Below are 18,533 nucleotides of genomic sequence, written 5' to 3' on the forward strand. Positions count from 1 at the left end.
TATTCTTGTTTTTTCCTCTCCTGCTGTTATTGTTATTCTAAGTTTTGTCATCACTTTGTATAAACAGTGTATTTAGTGTTATAATATTAGATCTGTATTGGGTAAGGCACACTGTAGAAATAATTTTAATAACATGATCACTAATACTGACATTAAACTGCGCTATATAAATGCCTCGTTATTATTATTATCACTAAAGCTCAGTTATTTGGCAGAAATTTAAGTGAAACATTGTTATGAAATGGCCAATAAGCGCTGATATTTTTTATTGACAGTAAAAGGTTCAAATAGCGATTCTAATGGCCAGTTGTTTCAGAGAATTTTAACGATTCATTAAATTTCGAAGTGAATTTTTAAGTTCTGTGAAAGTTCTGACATCATTTGAAACAATTGGTCCATATTGATAAAATAACAGAACTCTCGTAGAATTTGAAATTTGGTGAATTGTTAAAATTCTGTGAAAGTCCGTTTTAGGTCCTAAGTCCATTTCAGTTTCTAAACAAATTGTGATCAGCAGAAGAGAACAACTATCGTATTGTTAAAGCTTGTCTGCTTATTACAATTTGATAGAAAACTGAAACGCACCTAGAATCGGCGTTTAAAGGAGACCTTTCAAATAAAAAAAAACTCACCTTTATCATTGAATTTCTGCAAAATAACTGTGCCTAACTAAATAAGTAAAAAGAATTCAACATTACCTCAATGGAACCATCCTAGCCGTATACAAAGGCAATCCGCAGTACAGTTCATCATCGCAATCCTGGCCGATAGTGGAGATGTACCTGTTTCCTAGCGGGATAGTGCGAGGACTATTACGGTCTAGGTTCAGGATGAAGTAGCCGGCTTCGTGCCTCCTCAGGGTGGCCTTCTCGTCATAGAACTTACGGTCGGAGTGCTTTAATAATAACACAAACCAATTTTATTAAATGTGTACTGCCTCAGGGTTCACACTTAGGACCAATATTATTTATACTGTTTATAAACAATGTCACTTCTATTTTCTCTGATGTTCACATATTATTATTTGCTGATGATATGAAAATATTTAAAATCATTAAAAATATCAATGACTGTTTGTCCCTACAATCCAATTTCAAAAAATTTGCAGAGTGGTGTTCCATTAACAAACTTACACTCAATATTAAAAAATGTCAAATTATGAGTTTTTTCAGAATAAAAAACCCCATCAAATATAGTTATACACTGAACAACCACATTTTATTATCTGTACCTGAAATTAGGGACCTCGGTATAATCTTTGATAGTAAATTATCATTTAATAATCACATAAATGTCATTACTAGTAAAGCAATGAAAATGTTGGGCTTCATTACTAGAATATCTAAAGATTTCAAAAATATCCATACATTAAAATTACTTTATACAACTCTAGTCAGAAGTCAATTAGAATATAATTCGTCTATATGGAACCCTTCCTACAAAAACCATGCAAACTCCATTGAAAGAATCCAACATAAATTTCTCAGAACAATTAACTTCAAATTAGGAATTCCCTCTGACGACATTGATTACGATTCATTATTACAATTAATGCATCTCTTATCGTTAAAACATAGAAGAATACTTAATGATCTAATTTTTTTATTTAAAATAATCAATCACTGGTTTGACTCCCCTGAATTAACTTCGTTGATAAACTACCATGTTCCCTGTAGACAAACTAGTCTCAAGTCACCTTATTATTGTAACAATACTGGAACTAACGCAGAAAAATTCAATAATACATCGCTTGCACAGATTAGGCAATGAATATTCCAACATCGATCACGCTGATTGTCTATTATCATATAAAAGATGCATAAAACAAAAATTTTCAAATAATACCATACCATCATAATGTTTATGTATTTCAGATTAAAAACTACTAGTACTCGATAGGTAGAAGCTGATATCAGTGCATTATATATCATAGTCATCATAGGTACTATGTAAAACTTTATCGGACTGTCAAGCAATGTCGCACATTATTATTATACACGCGATTCTCCCATTTATTACTTTTGTTTCCTTTTCATATTATAATAGTATATATTTTATTCTTTTCATTTTCTAATAGTTTATACCTCTCTAAAATTTTTTATTTTATTTTTTACAAACTCTTATTGCCTTTCAGACATTTTATAAGCACTTCATTCTTGCTTATACTACTTTATTGTAGATTATTACATATAATGTCTTACTTTGACTTAATACTATACTACAGATTGCTACTTATATTTTATTTATGTCTCTTTTTTTCATACTTTTAACCTTACTACTATTTACTGATTATACCGTTATACTTACATTTATATTGTTGCATTCCTTATGTTGCTGTACCTGTAATTTAGTATGTGAATGGCACATGTTGTGCCGTATATGTGAAAATAAATAAATAAAAACTGCTCCCAAACGTCTGCAGCCAGTGGAGACTATGGCATCCCCAATTGGGGAATATTGTGACGCTGAAGGTAGTGGGGGGGGTAAGAAAATAGGGAATAGGGAGGTGGGGGAGTACCTGACTATTCAGATCTGGTCACCAAACATGGCTGAAGCCATTTCAAACAATTTCAATTCTGAATGGCAGTCTTACTGAGAACATCTTCCACTCTGGTACGTGCCACAATTATTCTATATATTATTTTTAATGAATAAATTGTGAAATATCGCACGTCGGGATTGTACCTAAGACCTGCGTATTGCTAGTCGAGAGCCTCACACCTCGACTATGGAGGAGGACTGATGTTACGTAGCACTTATTTCAACGCTTCCATTTTTATGAAAAATTTCAATTTAACCTGAACGCTATCTAGTAGGCAGTCGAATGGAAATGTTTGACTTGTGTTTAAAATCTAATGAAAAGCATGAATTAAAATCATAGAGATTCCGTATAACAAATATTAATAATGGCTTTATGAAATTTGGGAAGGTATATATGTCGGCAACCGTTGTTGTAAAGTCTGAAAGATCGAATATAACGTTAGTGAGATGTAATTAACCCACCATTATCCAGTACCTCTGAAGGGCGGGGTCCTCCGGCCCCGACTTGTAGGGGTGTCCCACGGAGGTAGACAGGGATATGGCTAGCATAACCAGGCCGCAGCCCAGCAATGTACCCAGGACGAGGACCGGCCGCCTCATCAGGCTGAGGAAAGGCACCTGGGAACAACACGACATGAATTCTGAACTCTCAAAATCGCTTTTCAAAACTGACACATTATTAATTAATAAGAGTGTTGGGACCCACCACAGAGTTCATCACATATAAGATGATAATTGAAGTAACAACAGCAATGTACAGATCTCCATTGACAGTGCCGGAACGCCCCACGACGGGTAGGAATACCGTGTAGGCTAGCAGCGCTATGTACATCTGAAAGATGACTGACGGGATGTGAATTACCAGGTAAACCCATGTCCACGTGTGAACTGTGAAATAAAGTAACAAGTGAGTTTAAATCTTTAAAACACGGAATTTTCATCAAAGACAACAGACACATTTTTGGTTGGTTACCTGTGCGATACAACGGAGTCAAGTGTATAAGGAGTAGAGCCACGGTAGAAAACAGGAGTGGAAACATGACAATGGTGGCGGACCTGATGCCAAAGCAAGTCATGATGATCATGATGAGAGCCCAGGGTATCTGCGCGGCCACCAGGTGTAGCTGGGCGGTCATGGACAGCGACAGGCCATACTGGAAACAACTTCAACATAAACCACTTTCCTTGCAGCGAGTGCGTCGCCAATATTATACCAGGCATTGTTCTACCTTTCTCAAAACTCATATTGAAAGTATTCTTATGTAACTAGCAGATACAAACCCACTTTGCGGGTGTTTTGCTACTAGGCCCTTCAGGCGGCTTTTTAGTAAAGTTCCCTGATATTAGAGTTTTGCCCCTTTGTGAACAAAAATTTACTTGTCGCATAGGTACCTATTCATTTTTCGATCTAAATAAAAACATGTGTGAGTGCCTACGTAATATATATTGTATAATTTCGTTTATTTGAAATTTACTGGACGAATGAAAACAAATTTCTACTGAGCGCAGTATTCCACGGGTCAGTAAGCAATCGACATAAACCGAGTGCTGTTAGACCCTGCACAGAAAATTAAGTTCGTTATAGTAAGGTAACGGCGTGGAATTTTTCTGCGCAGTGTCTTACAGCATAAGGTTTATATTGATTGCTTACCGAAATTGTGCATTTGACTGCAATTTTTAACCAAATCAGTTTGACGGTTGTAAGATTTCAAGATTACAATTCACATTTAAAACATTATTTTGGATGCATGTTTACATTTATAGCCACAGCTCAAGTTTTGGAAATTTTTAATAGCCGTAAATAACCAATTGTAAAAATAGCCGTCGAGATCGACTCAAAAAGCACTCGCGATCGACCGTTTGAGCAGCCCTGAATTGTAGACAGCAATACTGTGGAGTGCTATAATAATGTGTGGCTAAATGGAAGGTGCGCTGCAGCAGTAGTGGCGTTCAACACCAATCGTCCACACTATTCTTTTCATAAATTCGCAACCGGTTATAGTCCCGGAAAATTCGTAAAGCAATTAGAATTAAAAAGATTGCAGAAAAATAATCAACAAGTATTAAGTAAAAAAAATTAAATAAAAACCCTGCAGCTCGCTCCAGCAACAGATCAGCATTGTGGTCCCAATGCAGAAAAACCTGATACGGACCAAGCAGCGTATCAGGCAGCTAAATATGATTTTTTATAAATTTTTACCATAGCCAAAGATAGGCAAGCAATTGAAAGGGTGACAGTACTTCAAGCATCTAGTGGAAAGTGAATCTAGATGCGCCGCAATATGAGTTGCGCTCCAGTCAAAAATGTACTGTACAATAAGGTGGAGTGAAATTTTTTTTTTGAGAATTTCTAAATCGACATAGTTGGGAAAGATGCTCCATATATTAACAATTACAACAAAAATAATAAAAAAAATATATTCACAATACCTGGACATCGCCAAAGCTTTATATTTTATCATTTTCACGATTTTACCTAAGTATTTATAGCTCATGTACGCGAAATAAAACACACATAAAATTTGTATTTTACCATTTATTTTACAGATAATACATTCGTAGATTGTTAGAATGGAACAAATAGTGGAAATAAAAAATGTACATATATTATTTACCGCATTGAAAAACTTGAAAATTACAAAAGTTACTATGAACGGTACTGCATTTTGGTGTTAAAAATAGGCATAAGGTGTCGTGACTCTAACCTTGTTTTTATTAATCCATCTCGCCTCAAGGGTCCACAAACAACGGCTGAGGCTTCTGTTACAATGTTCACACATCTCTCTGTAGCTTGAGTGTGGCAAGGAAAATTCTTTATCATTGGTAGTATGACATCCTCAATTATCGTGTGATCGGTAATGGCTTGTAAAATTGTCTCGTCACTAACAAATTTTGTTAGTGGTGGCTCGGTTATATTTTCCCACTTTATAACATCAATATAATCATCTGCTGAAAAATCAAAAACAGGCACTTTGAAGGTACGAATAAAGTCTGATTGCATTTTCATTTGCCGAGCTTTCAATATTCTTCTCAACGCCAACTCTCTTACGTATTTTCGGTTGTCGTTTAACATGGCTAATAATATATTTTCGTGATGCCCAAAAAAGCCATTACGCTGGATTACTGGATCAATACTATCTTTTAAATCACTGGGCAAATACCGTGAAAGCACTATTGTTTCGTGTAAATGCCTTGCACTGGAAAGACATAATGGTTTGGTCTTAATGTTGAACCACATAGGTGCGTAAACTGTTAATACAAATGTCGTTAAAGTTACCATATTTTTTATGGTTTTAGGGTAGAAATGTAAAGCCGAAGAATCCGATTCGCTGTAGTGAGCCACATGGATTGTACAATTTTACCGGGATTTCTTTTTGATAAATTTTCATTGCAGAATCCGGAGTCAATAGTTTTACACATTTTCAGTAGATACAGCTGATCTGTACTTAAATCCTGCGTATTTGTCATACTTGGTAATGAACATTGAATGATTTTAAATTTCACGACAAGAAGTTATTCACACTTATTTAAAGATTTACCAATAATTCCAGTGAAACTTTGCGGTCCAGTCGTGGTTCCGTCGATGTTCTCAAAGAGATGTCGCAAAATGAGTTCGTTTGCTTGTAATTGACAGACAATCCACTGTAAAGGCCGTTTGAGATATGATTCAAGGCACCGAATAACACCTCCTTTGTACCCCGTATAACTGCAGTTCCGTCGCATCCAATTGCAACAATTTTTTCCAAAACAATATCTTTCGAAGACAGTAATTAAATAATTCCATTACTGATTGCTTCAGATTTTCCGGTTTTTAATTAAATGTGTCCCATGTACTCGCTACCTGGTTCTTTTACTAAACTAACGTGTTCTTCAGTTATTATTTTTCGCCGGTTGTCCTCCATGCTTAAAGTTTTGTCCTTCCGTCCGGCGAAGTATAAACCAAATTCATTGGAATCGATTACTAACGGCTTACCATTAAGGGCAGTTCTTTTCTTCATTCGAGCTCGACGAATTTTACTCCTATCCGCAACGCGAGATGTATCGTTCTGTGAAATTAAGCCAACATCTTGTAATACAGCGAAAACAATTGCAGCTCCTGCTCGATCTGAAATCTGTCTAGTGTTCTGGCCACAACAGGGAAGTCTTTCACCTCATGGTGAGAATTATTTGGTTGTGCTTCACTTTGCATTATTTCTTGAGGAATTGAAGACGAAGCACATTTTTTGAGTGTTTAAAGTTTAAACTAAAAGAAGGAATAGCGTCAGTACCCCGATCTACTAGATAATATCTAGCGGATCGGAAACTTCGCCAAGATGATACGCGATACACTTCACTCTGTTTGATACGCGTTTGGGGTAGAAGGATTCGTTGCTGTGTGGGAATAATTTAACTGTTCCTACAGTCCTACTTTTTAATTATTTTATAAAATAATAATTTAATTATATCATAGGTAATAAATAAAAACTCAATTTTTTTCTTACATAATTATAAGCATTTCTAAGAATCGGGAGAACATTATTGGTGTTTTCGGGGTTTTTATCAAAAATTAAAAGTGGTGGCGATGTCGTAATTATAAATAAATATTTTTTATTTTTAATTTAAGATAAATACATAACGGAGCACCAATCCTGCGATGCCGAATTCTATATTACGAAAAAAAAATTCTCCATACTAGACCGCTCCACCTTACTGTACAAGCAATCCTTATCAAATATTCCTTCAATTCGACACGGACAAAAACATGAATACAATGTCCTGAAGGAGCTTGCAGAACTAGAAAGCATTACCATAGAAAAGTGTGGTCTTTTCATAGATGAAGAGTATCCGTATTGAAATTAAATGTCTTTTCGCATCACGCAGCATGCTCATATATGAAGCAGTAAAATCCAAAAAAAATACCTTTTGGAAACTTAACAAAAATGGAGAAATGCTGGTAAATACATCTTATATCGGACATACAGAGCCAAAGTCATTATGAGATAACAGGATCTCAAGTTTTTACGATGTCCTTAATATTTTTGATAAAACCATTAAGATATCTGCGTCAAAATAAATATGATACTATAATATTATTCCACATCCTTAATGTGCGACTGCTATAGTTAATATTAATGGATTTTCGGCGCCACCATACATTTAAAAACTAATGTTTTGTTTTGTTCAACACAGTGAAGAGATAAGGGTGATCGCTAATTACTCTCATTGAACATGTGTGAAATTTAATGTATAATTTTGTCCAATAAATAGAGAAGTAACTGGTACAAACAGTCACTTCTGATCCGAGAGTACTCGGGAAAGTAATACTTGTTTAATTTAATGTTTTCCTACTGCCCCTGCAAAAACTCTCAGATCAAGGAGTCAATGTGTGCCGGTCCCCTATTGAATTTGCAGTATTTGTGTGGGCTTCACTAACTTGGTCCCGTACACATCTCACGATTGGTTTTACCAGGTTCAGGGCCAATTAAATGTAACAAAAAAAGATATTTGTTGTATGGACTGAACTCAGAATAAAAATCGGAAAAATATTACGGGATGACGAATTTTGGCAGACTAATATGGTTGAACAGCTGAAACGCTTTTACAATATTTGCATGCTACCCGAATTAATTGATCCTCGACATAATCGCTGCATGCCTATTAGAAATCCTGAATATTTAGAAAAGTGCATAATACCGAAAAGAAGTAAAGTAGAATTGGTTTCAGCTAAAACCAAAACATGTAAGACGGAATTTTTAAGAAGAAATCAATAACATTTTATTTCATTGAAGTGTCTTCAGAAGAAATTTCGTCTATATTCCTGATGTATGTAGTCCACATTTTTAGAGATAGGGAAGAGGAGGGTTGGAAAATTCCTGGCTATTCAGATCTAGTCAATTCTGAATTATGGTCTCTCCCAGGGTGATACTGAACATATCTTCCACTTTGGAACGAGGTACAGATTCATTATATGTACCTATATAAATTTTATTTTAATTCTACAATATGATATAGGTACTCATATAAATTTAATTAATTTTGTTTTGTCCTCGCCGGCTTTTGAACCCGTGACCTCAAATTAAACTAGACAATTTAGTATTAACAGTGCCCCGCCGCACTGCAAAACCAGACTGGAACAAAGGCCAAGATTTTCGTCACTCTTTATAATTGTATTACTATGTGTACCTTCGTATGGGTACAAAGGTACACATAGTAATACATATCTCATCTATGTATATATCCAAAAAAAAACAAATAAAAAGTTATATTAAATGTAGTTACTGAGAACCTCCTCCATGAATCAAGCTATCGTTATATTGAATTACATTCTAAGATATATTTTAACACAATTTTCATTATCACAATATCTTTAATTAATAATAATTTCTTTTGCCTGTCTTGATTTTTAATGGAACGCACCTGCCAGCTGCTGGTGAAGCGAGTTAGATATTCGAATTCGAGGGCCGTGAAGTAATCAATATCAATAATATGTCATTACACGTATTACCTTTTTCCTTCTCCACCAATCCACAGCCATAGGCACCAACCCGTAGCCGAAAAGACAGGGGCACCAAAATAGCGGAAATATCGTCCACACTTTGGAGTACCACGGCATGGCTAGGGTTGCCACCCCGTCAATGAAGGCGCCCATTATAACTGCTCCAAGCACCCCCGACAGCATCCCCATCAGCCGGGCGCCAAACGCGAAGAACATCTCTTTCCATGCGGCCCCTGGATATTAGTAAACTTCAATTACCAACATACCATAATATGTCATTTGAAGTTTAAACTGCTCAACCGTCGGCTACAAACCGGTCAAATAATTGAAGAAGATTATTATTATCTACTAGCTGTACTCCGAGATGCGTTGCAGTGGCTTAGTCTGACGGTGCAGATAGATAAACAATAGCGCGTGTTGCTTTTACATCCAACAAATAGCTGTTTTACAATAACATGTTTTTACCTGTCACAGGTTACATCTATATATTATATAATATAAATATTTAAAAACACGCGCAAATTAAAATGAGATGAGAGTAGATAGATAGATATAAATAAAATTTTAAATGTTCGTTTGTTCAAAATCTTATGTCTCCGAAAGTTTTTCAGCGATTGCTGTGAAATTTTGTGTGTGTTTTATATGCCTATATTTAATAAGTGTGACAGGTAAAAACATGCTTTCTTTTGAAAAACAGTGCCATTTGTTGGACGTAAAAGCAACACGCGGTATTGTTTATCTACTTTCACAGACAGACTGAGCCACATCAATGCGTGGCGGGATACACAGCTAGCTTCAAATATTTTTTTCTTTATGCAAAGCTTAAATTTACTGTATTGACATTTATGTTATTTTTGTTCTCATTAATTTGTACGCTGAATAAAAAAACATATTTCGATATCATAAATCAAATCAAAAATTAAAAATCGTTTCCGCAAAAAAAGTATTGCTCGGAGATTTATTTATAAGTGGTCGTGCGGAGAAAAGAGATTGAAAACCGAAAGCATCATATATCCTCTTTACACTCCTATCTTTCTTAATCTTACTCATTACGCTTACATCAGCCTTGCACTCTTTGCGAATCCCTACATTCCTCACACGATCAAACATTGTTTTATACACATACGCCTCAGGGATCTCATTTCAACAGCATTCAATCTACTTTCATCCTTTCTTTGCCAGTTCCATGCCTCCCTTCCATACATCAAGGTAGGTACCAGCACTCCGTTGTGGACTGCTAACTTCGCTTCTTTAGACAATTTTTTTTTAGCGCCAACTGTGTTCAGTCCTCCATTAACGAAATTACCTGCATTTACCCTTCTTTCCATATCTCTGTCAGCCTTCCCATCTCTCGTAAACTACTTCCTAAATACACAAACTCATCCACCTGCTCCAAGTATTCCTCATTTACAACTATATTGCACACTGTTTTCGTACTCTCTCTTTCAAACACCATTACTTTTGACTTACTTACATTCATCATTAACTCATTCTTCATGCATACTTCGTTCATCCTAGACACGAGAGACTGTAGATCATCTTTACTATTAGCAATCAGCACCGCATCATCAGCATACAACAGGCAACATACTTTCAAATTACTCAAATTCGTGCCCAATCCCACCTCTTTCAATTCTTGCATACAATTATCCATGTATAGATTGTATAACCACGGTGACATTACGCAGACTTGTTTAACACCTTTTGTGATATCAAACCACCCCGTAAAACCACCGTTTACCCTAACACATGCAACGCTTCCCTCATACAGAGACGCAATTGCCTGAATCAGATTTGTATTCACTCCATACTTTTTTATATACCTTCATACCTTCCTTAGCTTTTTCCTGTCGACTCGGTCGTATGCTTTTTGTAAATCTACAAAGGCACAGAAAAGTTTCTGTTTTTTTGCCAGAAACTTCTCGATGAGCATACGCAATGAGAATATCTGGTCCATGCACCCCCTTCCACTTATAAAAGCACCTTGCAAATCCTGTTATGATGCAGGGCTAGATTCCTGTTGTTTTTATATTTTATTAATTAATTTTTTCTGCATCATCACATCTATCTCCCTCGTTTCTCTAATCTAGTTAGGAACTGGACGATTGTCTATGGTAGTTTGGAAATTTTTCGTGCGGCGAGCTGAGAACGATATCTGGGCCTGGCCGAAAATAAGGAACCACTTTTAGCTGGGCAGTCAACGTGTGGGATTGAGGACTGGACAGCTGATAGTCGCGGTGATTTCCATTTTAGAGTAATTATTTGTATTGATGGATTCCATTTTTTTTGTACCGTCGAGTGCGAGTTTACTTCGGGCACGACGGGATTCGTTTCCGCAACCAGTAAAACAACCATTCCCGCTGTGGGTAATGGAGATTTCTTTGGAAGAAATAGTGTACGGGCGAACTACGCGACTAGCGAAATAAGTTGGAGCGGTAATCCATAAATAAATGATCCATCCGGCGTAAGATTAAATGATATTCAATTGTAAATTCGGGCTACGCAAAACCGTCAAGCGGGAATTTCGTTCTTTTGGACGTTTGATGTTTGGAATTCCAACCGCACGTGGCCGGCGGCCGAGAGAAAGCTACTGGCCTAAGTTGCAGCATCCTCAGAACCCGGATACGTACGCATTATTAGTTGGAGATCGTGGATGCGGCCGGGAGATATATTTCTGCCCTTTTGGAGGCCCGATCCACGCTTCACGGGGTCACGTTATAACCAGATTTCAAGGTTAAGGGGCACGTTGCCATTATGATGGGATTTAATCCCTCAATGGGTAACATGATGATAAAAGAAGTAGTAATAAAAAGAGTTATGAATTACAACATATTATTTATTTCTACAGCGTACAAAACCAGAGCAAACAAGAGATCTCAAAATATTCATGATTGAATTTAATCCTAGGGCGTGTGCGTCGGACCGAAGGCCTTCCGCATCGGACTTTTTAATAATAGGTAGCAATGTTAAATGGTGTGACTAGAAAAGTGAATTAAGAATAAGTAACATGAAACGTGCGTGTGTGTGACAAAAGTATTCTGACCTGTTATAAAGAGTAGAGGGCGCCAAACATCATTTTACATGACGTTAAATTTAGATGAGAAAGCAATGACCAGCAAGACGAATTATAATATGTTGCGTCATTGTTCCCCAAAAGATCGATGTCTCGGAAGTTCGTCCAATGTCGTTTGTCGCGTTCGCTGCGTCTTCCGGGATTGCGTCTATAGCCGGCGGGAGCCGTAATGGTACTGGCCGCTCGGGCGCGCTCGAGTTGCCGTCTCCTCTCCTCTTGTCGGAGTCCAGTGTTTACACACTCCGAATAATTTTGAAATGTAGCGGGTAGTAAAGAACTGCTACAACGTCAGCCGATGGATGGAGCCGGGGGAACGTTCCGTCGCTTCGCCATTAAGGAAAACACAGTGTTCGGTAATAGGAGACGTAGTGACTTGCTCTCGTAGTGTAGATTATGATAACGGATGCAGTTCGGTCTTGGGGTAAGTCCAAAATGTATAATTTAATAAATGATTCTGTCATGCTAGGGCTCACTAGTTAAATATTATGTTTCTCAATACATACAATAACAAACCACGCACCGCTTTTTATTTTATGTACATATTTTATCCTTCGTTTTCTTTCTTACTCTTTCAATCAAAATTCTACCATACAGCTTGCCAACTTAACTTAGCAGGCTAATAGCCCTATGATTCCCACATTCCATACGTGACCCTTTACCTTTGTATAATGGCATGATCACAGCCCTTCTCCAATCTAAATGCGTGTAACCCTCCTTAAAACATTCGAGGATCCCACCACTTACCCGCCCCGGTATAGGTAACTTATGGTTACCCCTTCAGGGCACTAGCATGGACTCTAATTTTTTTTTCATGAACGACTCTACATTTAAAGAACGAAGCTAAACCTCGAATGTCTCCTTTAAACATTGGTTAAACAGATTGTACAACCGTGTGAGAATTATACGGCTACCTCCTTTAAAATATTCAGCAGCAATATTGTCGAAACCGACAGCCTTACCTTCTTCGTACATTTAATCGAGCTTTCTATCTCATCCATGCTAATTTTGGTAAAATTCACTCATTCATATCTGATTCGCTGCTGTAATCACTGTCATTCACTTCGTTTTCGAAGACTTCCTCCAAAAACTTCATCCATCTCTCTTTTATTTTTTCCTCATTCGTCAACATTTTTCCATCTTTCGATTTTATCACTTTCATGCTTCCGTTTTCTGGGCCACTCCGGGACTTTTTGACTTTCTGCTAAAAAAACTTAATGTTCTGTCATTTTCATTCCTTCTTCCTCTTCCAGGCGTTTCTTTCGTTCTTTCACTCCAACTCTTACTTTTTCTTACATTCCTTATATACTTCTTTCGCTCGATCCTTCTCTTCGCTGGAAGTACTGCCAGCCGCAATCAGACATAACCATGCTTCCTTCTTCTCTGAGACCAGTGCTTTAATCTCATCATCCCACCATGCATCACCTTTCTTCTTACCTTGCGAACTTATTCCACAAACCTCTCTAGCGGATTCACAAAGACACACTTTTATGTGGTTCCATGTTTCGTCTATGCTTAGACCGTCCATTTCCTTCTCATTCAATCTTATATCTGCACAATTCACATACTTACTTCTCACATTATAGTTTTTCAGTTTTTTTAATAACCATTTCTAATAACGTCGGACTAAGTGAACTGACCTAGTTAGAGGTAATGCTTCATAAAGTTGCTTTCCCCTCGGCAGGCCAACAGCCGACAGGAAAAGAACCTAACTAATTCACTCCCCATGAAAAGGGAGTTTCCCATCAGTAAGGACCCGACTCGAGTTTGCCCTATATCTATAGAGCCAGATTCAATGTCAAGTCAGTTCAACAACTACTTCTGAAGAAGAAACAACTCTTCTGAAAAACCAAAACCAAGTCTCCAAGTGAAATATTTAACAGTGTTTTATTCAGTAGCAAAATCAGTTCCTTTCCAGTTTAGAATCAGTTCCTTTCCCGGTTTAAAATCAGTTTTGCCTAGTAGTAGATTCATGTGTCAAAACAGATTTAGAAATTAGTTCTTTTCTGAACTTTGACGTAGCTTCACTCCATTTTTTCACCACACTCCCCGAAGCTGATTTCTTGACAAGGTGTGTCCAGCTCCCCTATCGTTACAGTATCTGCAATGACACATAACTGTCTCGTACACAAGTTTCTGTAACCGAGTATCCTGTCTACAACTAAACCGAGTTCTGTCTACTTTTTTAAGCAAACCTAGCTTTTATTTTTTGAAATTAATCTATCATATTTGGCTTTCATTTTGTAGAGTTCAATTTTTTGTTTTGTGTTTGATTATGTGTATCTAACCAAATTACTAACCTTGCTGACCACTGACTTTTGTCTGAGTACCTACATTTAAGTTTATTAGTACAAAAAATAAAAGGCCTTTTATTAGGATTTGACTTTATTTTTATTTTACTAATGAATTAGCTCGAATCAGATCCTTTTAATGGCATTATAGATGTTTTACAATGCACCACAAGCATCTCATCCTTTTGTCAGAAAGTCATGTAATACTGATGTCATTTTCTTTATTATTTTTGTTAAAAACAAAGACGCACAATGCCATCAAGTAGTAAAGACGTTGGACCAAAGAAGAGAAGAGTTACAGAAGAACTGAGAAGTTTTCAAGACAGATGAAGTATAAACTATTTTATCTTGGAATTTAAAACAAAGCCAATATGCTTGATATGCAACGATTATGTTTCTGTCTTGAAAGAGTATAACAATTCTAATAATGCAAATATGTTTGATAAGTACGAAGGGCAATTTCGACAAGACCAAGTAAATGAATTAAAAAGAAAACTTTCTGCACAACGTCGGATATTTACTAGAGCGGTTCAAGAGTCAACATGTTTAAAATCTAAGCCATATTCAGTTGGTCAAATATTTAAGCAAAGTTTGGAGAGATTGTTGAAATTCTGTGCCCAGAAAAGAAAACTGATTCCTCAAAAATAAGCCTATTACTAGGCGTTTCAACGATATTGGAGTTAAGGAGAAACCAAGTTTTTGAACCATATTTTTAATGCTCTAGCATTGGATGAAAGTACAAACCTAACAGATACCTCCCAAGTAGCGATTTTTAACAGTGGTGTTGATGTCAATTTTCCAAAATAGAAGAATTGGCGGCACTGTATCCACTTAAGGACACTATTTGCTCACGAAATTTGTTAGGAGCTGTTACAACGACATTGAATCGCTTTTCGTTACAACTCAACAACCTATCGGGCTTAACAACAGATGTTGTGCTTAAGAATTTTTTGGTAAACACGGAGGTTAGTAAAATTGATTGAAAATGAGGCCTGTAAAGTTGGTAATACTTTGATGTTAAATTTTCATTGCATTATTCATCAGTAGAATTTATGTTCCAAGTCCCTTAAAATGGATCATGTCATGAAGGTGGTCATCAATTAATCCTTGTCAGGCGAATAAAATATATTTTAGTATGACATTACGTTACTAAACACAATGAAACCGGTAAAGGTGGGGTGAACTTCTAGCGAATCTATTGTGGAATGGTCGGCGCGGTAGGGGTATAAAGGGATATAAGGGGATTTCTCGGCACATAAGGGTTAGTGGTCCGTTTGTTTCCTCTTTCATGGTTTTTTGAAAACCACACAAAAAAAATCTTACGTAAAAATATAAAAATTGTTGCGATTTGCATTTCTTTGTTAATATAATAGTTTATGATCATTGATGAATTTGCATATTATGTTTAATTGAAGTAATTTAACCATTTCCATGTTTATTAATATTAATGCGAGGTAATTGATAATGATAATAATAAAAACGAATTCATAATAATTACCTTGATCGCTACGATTGGAACTTTTCTTCCTTTGGTCCACATGCGCGTACATAGAATCGTTTATCTTCAATTTTTTGGATTTGATTGTCTTGTCCCAGATCTCTCCCATTTTCCCCATACTCTGTGGCAGACATTGCCCTAAAATAAAATACAATTATTATTTCCAACTCATTTTTAAACGATATTCATAAAATATATTGGAGAGTCGGATTTGAAGAAGTTTTTATTCCACTTTAATTGGATGATTAACAGCCCAAATATCTTTCTTTTTGCTCAAAAGCTACCAATGCAATTATCCATGTTCTGCCATCCATTGGTAATATACAATCAATTTTTGGCGTGAATCATATAATCGTCATAAATATCTTACATTGCGCCATGCGTCCAACGAAAACGACTACACTGACGATTGACAGCAGAAACACGGTGACGTTGATAGCGATCCCGGCTTCCTCGGAGTAGCTGAGCATGAACCAGCCCAGGTAGTCGAAGTACACCATCTGCCCGTCCTTGTGCTCCTGGGAAATGGGAAATAATACGAGCATGGGCATCGGCTGAGGGAAGGCAGAGGGGCAGGGGGCAGCTTTTATAATATGCTCAAAATACCATGTCTTCAGCACGTTGTTCCATTCAGAACCTAATTCATATCATAACATCAACAGCAGCTGCCGCCCAAAGTCGGGTCACCAATGACCAAATGTTTTCAAAACATCGAACGAAGGCAAAAACATTGGGTCGGGGCCACAACGTGTTTTATTTTCCATCGGCCACGGAAAAGAAAAACATTGTGCCCCTGCTCCAATGTATCATGTTTGCACATTAAGTTCCGCCGTCATGAAAAAAATCAAAAACTTTATTCGGCTTGTTTATTTCTAAGACCGATTTCAATCAAATAGGTACTCGGTTGATCCGGTTGATCCATTTAGAAAAACACGGTTTTTTTAGATAATTATAAATACAGTTTTAACATGTTTTTCTTATAAATCTCAATTACTTCTTTATTTATATTCGTCGCAGTCTAAAATATTTCAGAATTTGTAACCTTTAAATTTAGTAACTCTGGAGCGTGTCCGAGGACTCGGATCAAAGCGAGGATATTGTCTCCCAAATGCTGGTGGCTTCCCAGTGGGATGTACGCCTCTTTGTCATACACGGTGTGGTAGACCTTCCCGTTGCGGCCAAAGGCAAAGTCCAAACCTGGAATCCATTTTCATTTACAATGTTCCACAACAGAGGCTTCGTCTCAACTGATGTAATTACACCGAGAAAACTTACTGTAATATAAAATATTGCTAATTTATTAAAAAACTGGTCAAATTATCCGTATTCCTGTTAAAAACGCAATTGCAGGCCTTTAACAATAGGATGATAACTTTAACCTTTAATATTATTAGGATGTCGGAACACATGCTCATAAAAATTCTAATATTATCATTATGTTTATTAGGAAAAGGACACCTGCATCAATATGTGTTCAGATATATTCTGAATAGACTAATATTTTTAAAGGATTTCAATAAATCAGTCATACTCATGTTTCTTCGTATAATGTTATGTTTTCATAATGTTGAACTGTTTTTTTGTAAAATGTAAGTATTTTGTGTAATTCTTAAATAATAATGTCTTACCAGGAATCTCTTTGAAGTCCCGAAATATTCTGAAATCCGTGTCTGAAGGAATGAATCCACTCTGGAAAAGTTCTTCACCAAAAATAAGTCCATGGGGATGAGGCGCGGAATTGGCATAGTACTGAAACAAAAAATTCCATGGGGGTGAGGCGCGGAATGGGCTTAGTAATTGAAATAAAACAAGTGTCTCATTTTATAGCAAAAACTCGAAAGTGTGATGATTTGGACATTCCCAAGTTTTTCACACCCGGAAAAAACCACCCCCGATAACATAAAATTATTAACACAATACGAAAAGAAAACAGGATACCAGCGACATCTAACCAAGATTATCGAACTAACTACAGAAAACTGCAATAGTAATGAATATAAAAAAATTGCCTGATATTTATATTAATAGGGACAGTACTAATATTTCCTGATTTTTATGTTTACTTTGGCTGTGCTTCTAAATAACTTGGATATTATGATGGCTATTCCTTCGTTATTTCGGTTGCTTATATCACCACGACACTTTTAAGAAGTGGAAACACTCGCAAAGTGCAACATCCCTCGAAAATATAAGGTTTTTTCTTTGATTGAAGTTCTGGTAAATAAATTTACATAATAATCATATTTACGAGTTTTAACAGTTAAGCTGTACAAAAATGTAAGTATTTATTAGTTATCTATTTTAAAATTATCTAATTTTGTAAATTTTTTTTCATAACTTATTTCAATGAATAGTTTTGCCTTATTTTTATTTTATTTTATTTATTTGAGGAGAAAACACAGATACAGACAGTAATTAAAAGATAATTTTCTAAAACAATAACTTGAGAATTCGCCTGCATCCTAACTATTTCTCACTGATTGACTGGTAGATAACAATTTTAAATATTTTTTTTATGTAAATAAGGTAAAGTATAAAGAAAATTATATTGTGTATAGATAATGCTCAGTGTAAAATAAAAGTGTACAAATATTTTTTATACAAGTTTAGAGATAAATCATTAAAAAAAACTGCTTAAAGAGTATAGTGAATGAAGTA

The 18,533-nt window shown here is 36.1% G+C and overlaps 1 protein-coding gene across 1 annotated transcript in view; it reads right to left on the reverse strand.

The window, feature by feature from the left end:
• LOC149413459 (endoplasmic reticulum metallopeptidase 1-like) overlaps positions 1–18,533 on the reverse strand; it is a 39,332-nt gene that overhangs the window by 10,141 nt on the left and 10,658 nt on the right. Inside the window, exons 7-15 of the mRNA XM_089644559.1 lie at positions 17,504–17,624; positions 16,918–17,072; positions 16,246–16,393; positions 15,876–16,013; positions 9,026–9,249; positions 3,515–3,695; positions 3,248–3,429; positions 3,004–3,159; positions 699–895 (exon numbers count right to left, since the gene is read on the reverse strand). Coding sequence (XP_089500685.1) covers positions 699–895; positions 3,004–3,159; positions 3,248–3,429; positions 3,515–3,695; positions 9,026–9,249; positions 15,876–16,013; positions 16,246–16,393; positions 16,918–17,072; positions 17,504–17,624 — 1,502 coding nt within the window. The remainder of the gene's footprint in view (positions 1–698; positions 896–3,003; positions 3,160–3,247; positions 3,430–3,514; positions 3,696–9,025; positions 9,250–15,875; positions 16,014–16,245; positions 16,394–16,917; positions 17,073–17,503; positions 17,625–18,533) is intronic.

This window comes from Hesperophylax consimilis, chromosome 21 (assembly GCF_061612785.1).
Source record: "Hesperophylax consimilis isolate HC1 chromosome 21, BYU_Hcon_1.0, whole genome shotgun sequence".
Classification (NCBI taxonomy): domain Eukaryota; kingdom Metazoa; phylum Arthropoda; class Insecta; order Trichoptera; family Limnephilidae; genus Hesperophylax; species Hesperophylax consimilis.